The sequence below is a fragment of the Triticum urartu genome, chromosome 3 (assembly GCF_003073215.2).
Source record: "Triticum urartu cultivar G1812 chromosome 3, Tu2.1, whole genome shotgun sequence".
NCBI lineage: Eukaryota > Viridiplantae > Streptophyta > Magnoliopsida > Poales > Poaceae > Triticum > Triticum urartu.
This window is the reverse complement of record NC_053024.1, coordinates 658,631,013-658,640,327: the sequence shown is the minus strand read 5'-3', so window position 1 is coordinate 658,640,327 and position 9,315 is coordinate 658,631,013. Positions and strand designations below refer to the sequence as shown.

Here is a 9,315-nt window from a genome sequence, read left to right as displayed (position 1 = left end):
CTCGGCCAGGCTGAGACAGCGCTCCCGCCTCCGGTTCTTGCGATGATCCTCGTCGGTGAGAAGCCGCGGGAAAGGCGCCAACTCCTGTGCCCGCTCCCGCGTCGCCACGTCGGCGAAGTTCATGTCCTGACGGGACCGCCGGAGGCACCACGCCGCAGCGTCGTACGCGTGGGTGCCCTCCTGGGCGGTGTCGAAGGTTCCGAGGCGGAGGCGCATGCCGCCGCCCGACCGAATCTCGGCGGAGTAGGCACCGGACGGACGCATGCGGACGCCGCGGTAGCCCGAAGCTCCCCGGCGGCGAGGCGGCATGATGGCACGATGGTGTCGTGTCGGCGGCGAGGAGAGAAAGCGATAGAAGGAGCGATGAGAGAGCGGCAGAGGGCGCTGCAATTTTATAGGCGCGCCGGACGCGGTGCGCCAAATCTAGCGCGCGAGCTGTCGCCTTTTCTCCCACGCGTGCAATCGTTTTCTATCACCGCTGGAGCACACGAAAACGTCCAGCGCGCGCTAAAAAGCCAGTTTACCGCGCGCGTGTCTTTTTGACGCGGCTGTTGGAGATGCTCTTAACAGACTACGATGTGTTATAGCATATAGAATGAGCGTGTCGGTGTAAATTTTGCAAAGGAAGATTGTGACTACAAGAGAAGGCGCACTAGTTTGTTGCCTCCTATGAGTTGAGATGAGTTGATTAGATTGATATACAGGTTGAGGCACAATGAAAAAATTATCATCTACTTCCTCCGTTCTATATGTTTGACATTCTAGACGTAAATATTGTTCTTCGAAGATTTGATCAAAGTTTGTGAGGTTTGAATTTTAAAATACCTATATGCACTACATTATAGAAGAAAGCGAATAAGATGAGAATATGTGTCATGATGTACGAACGAGCTTGTTAGCTCATTAAATTTAACAGACTGAGATCAACGATTAGCCTCTTCGCTAAGGAGCGACTTACGATCTTAACAAGCTAAGCTATCAAGCGCTTATTAATCTCACAAACTATGTGCTTTTGATCCAGCCCTAATCGACCATCACATCAACAATCAGGCTAGCCACTAGGCACAGCAGGCCAATCAAAAATCTGCCCGCTGATTGGGTTTATCTGGGCGGTGGTGGCACTAATGCTAGTGTCATGTGTTGTGTCGTGTGTGCATTAGCGAGGGGTTCTTTCATTTTTGATATCTCAGTAGGTGCTCTCTGTCTTCTCCTACTGCAATATGATCACGAATAAGTGGCCGCCTTGCAATAGTTCCATCTTCAACAACAAATGTGTCAGTCACCTCAAGTTCTCACATACTGGTGTGGACTATTCATATCACGCGAGGCGAGACACGACACGACTCCTCGAAACATTCGAGATTAGTCGAGCATGTTCATGTTTAGTCTTTTGTGTAGCTAGAGATGTCGGCTTCCGAAAGAAACTTCATGTGACTTTAGCTTTGTTGTTATGTATCTTTGATGCCATGTAATTTTCAGTTATTCAATTTGAAATAATTTATCCAGTAAGTTACTAGCTCACCCGCGAAAAACAAACAAACAAACAATAATTTACTAGTAAGTTTGAATCGTTGGCAAAGAACAGCACTCAAAGGTGGAGGGTTACCCAGATAGTCGTTCATTGATTATATCTTCTTTTTTCCTTTGGAAAAGACAAGGCACAAAGGTAAACACTTGTATACGCACCAACACCCACCCTGGCAAGCCTTCAATCCTTCCATTTAGATTGTTTTATAAACATGGCATACACACAAATGCTCATAGATACGCACAATATATTCACTTATATGAATGCGCGCAAGAACATCCTACCCTTATGAACACATCTGAGAGATTAAGCCGGCACATCATCTTAAGATTGATGAAGTTGCCAAAGACATCTTCATAATCGAACGAGAACGTCTCCTTTCACTGAACGCACACCAACGAAAAGCCTGAAATAAATTCAAGAAAATGCGAGCACCGCTGTCAACTTTACGACTTGAATCATGGCGGGCTGGGATACCACTGTCCTCGTAACCGTACAACTGGTCCGTCCTTCTGTTTAGATGTTGTCAACTCACTATGAACGCCACGTGGTTGATCGATCATCCTGCCAGATTCACAGATTATACATGGCACACAATAAATGCATGCTTAAATCACAATAGTGATCCATTGGCCGACCACCCCGAATCTCAAAGCACGGCCACGGAGCTGATTTAACCCCAGCCAGCCAGCCGGTCTCCTCCCACCGCATCGCGTCGCATATCCCCCTCCCTCGCGTCACCCACAGCCGGCCTCAATTTTCCATCTGCTCCCCGTGCTCTTAATGGGCTTTCCCTCCCTCCGACATGGCCGGCGACCCCCGCACCCGCGCCGCCGGTGACCCCTCCGCCGCCTCCCCCTCCTCCTCCCCCGCCGTCGGCCCCTCCAGGCTCTTCCTCCACCTGCTCCTCCTCCACTCGCTCTTATAACCCCGCGCCCCCCCGCCGCCAGCCCATGGCCGCCGTCTTCTACCACCACGTCGTCGGCGACCTCACCGTCGGCAAGCCCGAGATCGCCGAGCTCAGCGACGCCGACACGCTCGACGACGCGGCGCGGGCCATCGCCGGCAGCCCCGAGGGCGCCGTGCCCGTCTGGCGCGCGCGGGCCGCCCCCGACGACCCGCCCTCCGGCGCCCGCTTCCTCGGCATGATCTCCGCCGTCGACATCGCCGCCTTCCTCGCCGACGCCGGCGCCGGCGACCGCGCCATGCGCGCCGCCGTCGGCGAGGCCGTGCAGCCCAACCAGGACCTGCTCCGGGAGGTCGATCCCGGCACCAGGTCAGTTCTTGGTCCTCGACCCGTCCCTTCTCGCCGCCGTCGTGCCCCCGACCGTCCCATCAGGAGTCCCACCCAATCTCCAAGTCTTCAGGCATCACTCGTCTGCGGTTTCATAGTCGTAGGCAGTGGCGATTCAGTCTACGCACTGTGGCTCTATTGACTCAGGCTCAGCTCGGATCTGCCCCTGCCTGCTCCCTCGGGGTGCTTCACTACAGCCGAATGCTGATGCGCAAGCCTCTGTTGTTTAATGCGGTCTGGTTGGTGATCTTTGTCTTGTATGCGGGTAGTACAAAATTGTTTTTGGGTCTTTCTGCATCTGTAAGAGATCACTGGGGGTTTGTGCCTTTGTGGTTAAATTACTCTTCTGTGCTGACTGCTGCTGTGGGTGTAAATCAGGAAGTGCTTACTGCTCAGTGAAGCTGCCTGAAGTTGTGCTTACTGGATACTAAAACTGGGATAGCGGTTGTATTTAACACAATCTCTTTCAGACAAAAGGATAGTTGGTAAGGCGTGATCGTTGGAGCCCGTCATGCTTGGGTAAAACTGGAAAGTTTGATTAAGTGCCTTCAAAACAGATCCTAATCCATACCTGGTTTGTGTGAGCTTAAGATTGATGCTTATGAGTCGCTGAATTTCATTAAAGAGTCACTGAATTTCGCTCCTGTTCATGAAATATAGTTGGATCGAACTTCCGGACAGAAATAATGTGGCAATCTGGATATTGTTTTGCTAGGTCATGTGCCTTAGTCACAAATCCACTGCTCAAGTTTAAGTTGCTCTATCCCTGTGTGCACAGTTTTTTTTCTTCAGGATCCAAAGAAATGCCACAACTGGTCATGCTTTCTTCATTAAACCATCATTTTAGTTGCCCCTTTAGGGACCATTTGTTGACAACAACTTAAAAGACTATCACATAGCTCCTGGAGACTGAAAAACTGTAACTCATGACTGTTACCAACAGCATAGATTTGCTAGGTGTTCACCTATCAGTATCTGTGGATATTCTTGTTTTTTCTCAATTCCTAGAGTAGACTGATCATTCTACAATCTAGCTTGTATTTTACGCTATCATCCAGTATCGTGAAGTGTCTCCAGTCCATTCCGAAGCTTAAACAAGCCAGATGGCTTTCACATGGTGCAGAGTTTGTCCTTCTGATTGTGTTGTCATAAGAGGAACAAAGTGGGAACATGGTTCCATTTGGCAATGTAACATCGCAATCAGGAAGGCAGCAATCCATGTGGAAGCCGTGCTGGCTGCTAAGGGATTCATGAGTCAAGACAATAGTTTAAATAAACTGAGCAATACATGACACATGCGAGGCAGCCCAATCATGTCTCAAAATGATTTGGCAGCACCAAGTAGTGAGCCAATGTCACATTCTTAGGGATGACATAATAGTTGCCCGCAAATAAAAAGTTCAATAGGACATAAGAGTCTGAGCTGGATGATGTGTCTGCCAATCATACTGCTCTGCTTTTTTAGTCCTTTGCCTTTCAAGCAAATTCATTTTAAAAGATGTGATGTTTGACATATGTATTTTGTTATTCAGCCAAGTTTGATTGTCTTGCAAGGTTGATCGATGCGCTGGAGTTGATGAGGCATGGAGTGAAGCGCTTCCTTGTCCGCAAGAACGGCTCCTGGACAGGCATCACCAAGCGGTTTTCGATGCTTTACAACGGGAAATGGATGAAGAACTCGGAATCGGGATCCCCAAGCTCAGCTGGCAGCAGCAGCATGCAGTTGTCCCCATTTATCAGTTGCACGGAGAGGTTTTGCTGCCTGTCAAGGGAAGACATCCTCCGGTTCCTGATCGGGTGCCTCGGCGCCCTCGCGCCCATCCCACTGTCTCCAATCTGTACCCTTGGAGCCATCAACCCACACTACTGCCACGTCGAGGCGTCTGCGCCAGCCATGGAGGCGATCCAGAAGATCCCTGGGGACCCATGCGGCGTGGCCGTGGTCGAGACGACACCGGATGGGGTCCGCAAGATCATCGGGGACATCTCCGCCTACAAGCTGTGGAAGTGTGACTACGTGGCAGCCGCGTGGGCGCTGGCGAACCTGTCGGCGGGGCAGTTTGTCATCGGCGCCGATGAGAACGGGTCGACCCCCATCTCCGCCTTCGCGGTGCCTTCCATCAGCTCGTCGTTGTCGGAGGAGTCCGCCGAGCCCGGGCGCTCTCCCAGGCTGCTGAAGAAGTTCAGCAGCAGGAACATTGGGTTCCTGAACAGCCAGGCGAACCAGGTGCGGAGCATGTACCGGGGTCGGAGCTCGCCGCTGATGTGCCGGAGCACGAGCTCGCTCGCGGCCGTCATGGCGCAGATGCTGTCCCACCGGGCCACGCATGTGTGGGTGACCGATGCGGAGGCCGAGGAGGACGACGTCCTTGTCGGTGTGGTGGGGTACACCGACATCTTCGCAGCCGTTACCCGGAGCAGCGCCTGACCGTCGACGATGTCCTGATCGCGGTGGCGCGTGTTTGGGTGGTGTACTATAATTTGGGGTTAGTTTGGTGGTTGCCCAGAGTTGAGAACTTTGTTTTGGGTGTGTGAGCGTGTGAGACTGAATGGGTTGTGTATTGGTGGATGTGCATTCGTTGTTCATGGTCCTATAATAAGGCAGACTCGGGCCTATTTATGCCTGGGAACCCATTGATCGCTCATATCATCATATGTATGCTCCTTGAAGATCAACTGGGACTCCATGAACCAAAGTCATGAGCTACACGATGAAAGCTGTTTCCTCCTGCATCGTATGGATGGATGGAGCCAATAGCAGAGTAGCAAGCCTTCAGTTGGGGTCTTGTGCCCTCCAAGCTAACCCTGACGAAAGTTAACCTGCAAACAGAAAAGCTTGCAAACAGCAAACACACTTGAAAATTTCAAAACCGTCAATTGCCGGCGAAGTGCCCATATCAAATCTGCTTTGATTCCGTCTCCGCAATTGCGATAACAATCGTAAAACCTTGCAAACAGCAAAACACCCAAGCAGTACCCCATCTTTCCATTTGCAGGGTAGAAATACCCCATCTGTAGCCACAAGTATTTGTGAACAAAAACTACAGCCTGAAGAAATATCAACATTTTAAATAGCGGGCTATGGCATATAGCGGCGGCCTTTAAAAACAGCTATAGCGGCAAATTATATATGAAATCATTTAGCGGCAACATGCTCAAACAGTTATAGCGGGGCTATGGCATATAGCGGTGGCCCTTAAAAACAGCTATAGCGGCAAATTATACATGAAATCATTTAGCGGCAACATGCTCAAACAGTTATAGTGGGACTATGGCCGGCTATTTAAAACTATGAGAAATATGCACACAGAGCACAACGCACAAGTCATCACAAAGCAGAGCAACGTAGTACAGCATGCAGTAAATCTGATCAAGGATAGGGTAATGTCATAATAAACATTTTCTAGCCAAAATTACAGTGTAACACCAATGACATAATAAACATTTTTGAACCAAAACTGCGCAGTGCGAGTGCAACACCACTGTCATCAGACCACAGCTAGCTGCCTAAGTAATGAGATCACATGGAACACAGATACAGTGGGCTGTAATAGCCAACGCCAAACATAAAACCTAGCAAACATAAAACACATTCAAAAAGATTCAAAACCATTGATTACCGTGCATACACATCTGCTTCAATCCAGTTTCTGCAACTGTGAGCCACCCAACCAATACCCCATCCTTTTATTTTGCAGAGAAGAAACGCCACATCTATAAGCCAGAATTACTCGTGAACGGGCAACACACAGCACCGCGCAACGCACACCCAGAAATCACAAAGCAAATCAACGCTACCACAGCATGAAGAAAATTTGATCAAAGATAAGGTGGTGTCATAATAAACATTTTTTAGCCGAATGTACAATGTAACACCTTGTCACAATAAAGATTTTTTAGCCAAAATCATGCAATATAACACCGCTGTCATCAGATTACATCTAGATAGTGAGATCACATGAAACGCAGACACGGCAGTCTGTAATTGCCAACCAGCATGAAGGAAATATGCACACAAACACAGCACAGACGCACAAGACACAAAGCAAAGCAAAGCAACGTACCACATCATGAAGAGGATCTGATCAAGGATATAAGATAATGTCGTAACAAATATTTCTTAGCCAAAACCGTGCAATGCAACACCATTGTCACAGTCACAATAAACATATTTTTAGCCAAAACCGTGAATGCAACACCGCTGTCATCAAGATCACAGCCTAGCTAACGAAATCACATGAAACACATACACGGTGGTCCGTAATTGCCAACCAGCAGAACAATGGCTGCAACAATGATACTGCCAACTTCGACACTGAAGCTAATCAGGCTAGCACAAGTACAAGGGGCGGGGTGATGACATACGGTACAAGTCGCTGCGACAATAGTTGGCAAAAGGGTCGCTGAGGGAGAAATCAGATCCTCTCCCGGCGCTCTGAGCGAAGCCTCGAGGACCAGAACGGCCGACCGATAGTGTGGAGGCTTCACTGGCCCGTTCCATGTAAAAAAAGAAACATCACCTTGCGTATCATCTCATCCGTTGGATCAGCGGCCAACAGAACCACCGCCTCCTCCAGCACAAAGGCGCTCTCAATGAAGAACTTGAGGAGGGCGAGCTCGCTTCGATCCCCTTGGAAACCATGGAAAACCAGCAGCTTGATGCGTGACTCTATGCATTCTATGGTACCAGACTCGAGCCAGAACTTCAGGTTGATCTTGCCAGTGGATTGATCGGTTTCTCCAGACTGAAAAATTGGTAGAGAAAAGCATGTGCAGTCCATCAGCTATCAGCTATTGATACCAATTAGCAATTAGCAGCATGATGCTGGTGCAAGATGGTGCAAATGGATGCCAATAAAAGCGTCAGGGGCCTCACTATGATGTGGAGCGTCTCAACATTCGGAAAGCATCTGAGGACAATTGGGATCATCTTGACATCATTGCGGACTGCGAAACGCACCTCCAACGCCAGGATTTTCACACCTGGTAACATGGTGCTTGGGCTCATCCCTATCCCAGCCTGCAATTGCAATCAATCACAAATTCACAATGCACCCAATTAAGAAAAGAAAGATCACACAAACTTGCATTGGTAGTGTAGGATTGAACCAATGGAGAAACCAGGCACCTTGATGATGGTGTTGCCGACATCTAGGACATGCTTTCGCGGGTCCAAGGCCAAGTATCCCAACAAGTGCAGCTTGGGGGCATGGCCGATCTTGACCGTGGTGGTGCAGTTGCCGACAGGGTGCCAAGCATCTGAATAGATGAACCGCTCAAGATTTGGGGCGTCCAGCACGAAGATCTCTTCGATGAAGCACCCAATGATCTGCACGCACCGGAGGCTCTGGTTCACGAGCCGGATGCGAAGCTTGAGCACATTGCCCTGGACACAGAGCGTCTCCAGCACGGGGCTCCTGTCGAGGATGAAGTCCAGATCCCTTCTCTCCACGAGCACGTGACAGAGCCCGAGGTTGTCGGATTTCGGGTTCCGGCAGACCCTTGAGGTTCGAACACTGGGGTGCGCGCGGAGATTTCGCCTCCTACCTACCTGCACCCCTCCGCTTCGTTAAGGTCTAAGCTATGGAAAGAATAACACGAGGGACACGAGGTTTATACTGGTTCGGGCCACCGTTGTGGTGTAATACCCTACTCCAGTGTGTGGTGTGGTGGATTGCCTCTTGGGCTGATGATGATGAACAATACAAGGAAGAACAGCCTCGCGAGGGTCTGTTCTTGGCTGGGGGGGGATGAACTGCTGGGAGGAGTTCAGTCACCCTTCTCTCTCTCTCTCTCTCTCCCTCTGATCCTTTTATCCTTCTATCCTTCTATCCTTCTATATTTCTATCTATCTCCATCCTGCGGGTGGCCGGTCCTATTTAAAGAGGCCCTGGTCCTCTTCCCAAATATCGAGCGGGAAGGGAGCCAACAATGGCGGGCTAATTTGAAGGGGGACAACTAGTATCAGCTATCCTGACAAAAGTAGTCTTCGCCTGCGCAAAGCTCTGGTGATGACGCCGTCTTGGGCTCCACGATGACCTCCATCTCGTAGTCCTCCTGGTCTTGGTCTCGTTGCACCGAAATGGAAACCTTTGCCTGATGCCTCGGTACTCCGCGGCTGCGCTTGCCCCCTTTGCACCAAAGAGGAAAGGAGGACACTGCGCGGGCTGGCACCCGCCTGGCGCCCTTGGTCGTCATGGCTTGCATCACGGGCACCTCGTGAGGTACCCCGCCTTGGTCTCTCCGCCTCCTCGTGAGCCAGCCTGACGAGGCCGTGCCTGAGGAAGCTCCGCGTCGTCCGCCCCGCGAGGCTTGGCCCCTCGCGAGGGTCTTGTGTTTGTGTTGGTGAAGATGGGCCGCACTGGGCCCCCTTTTTGAGCCACGCCGTAGGCCGCAGGCAGGCAAGTCTGGGGACCCCCGTTCCCAGAACGCCGACAGTAGCCCCCGGGCCCAAGGCGCGCCCGGACTTGGCCGTGCAGGGAGGCGGAAGGGC

At 50.8% G+C, this 9,315-nt stretch overlaps 1 protein-coding gene across 1 annotated transcript; it reads left to right on the top strand.

Annotated features, from left to right (window-relative positions):
- The first annotated feature begins 2,219 nt into the window (after nucleotides 1-2,219).
- LOC125545746 (CBS domain-containing protein CBSX6) lies at nucleotides 2,220-5,467 on the top strand. The gene is made up of 2 exons (XM_048709780.1): nucleotides 2,220-2,804; nucleotides 4,377-5,467. Exons 1-2 carry the CDS (start codon nucleotides 2,482-2,484, stop codon nucleotides 5,248-5,250), a joined length of 1,197 nt encoding a protein of 398 aa, XP_048565737.1. The 5' UTR covers nucleotides 2,220-2,481; the 3' UTR covers nucleotides 5,251-5,467.
- The last annotated feature ends 3,848 nt before the right edge of the window (nucleotides 5,468-9,315 follow it).

Coding starts and splice junctions, on each gene's coding strand:
- LOC125545746 (XM_048709780.1), top strand. CDS start 2,482: ATGGCCGCCGTCTTCTACCACCACGTCGTCGGCGACCTCACCGTCGGC. Junction 2,805..4,376: donor GAGGTCGATCCCGGCACCAG/GTCAGTTCTTGG, acceptor TTGTCTTGCAAG/GTTGATCGATGCGCTGGAGT.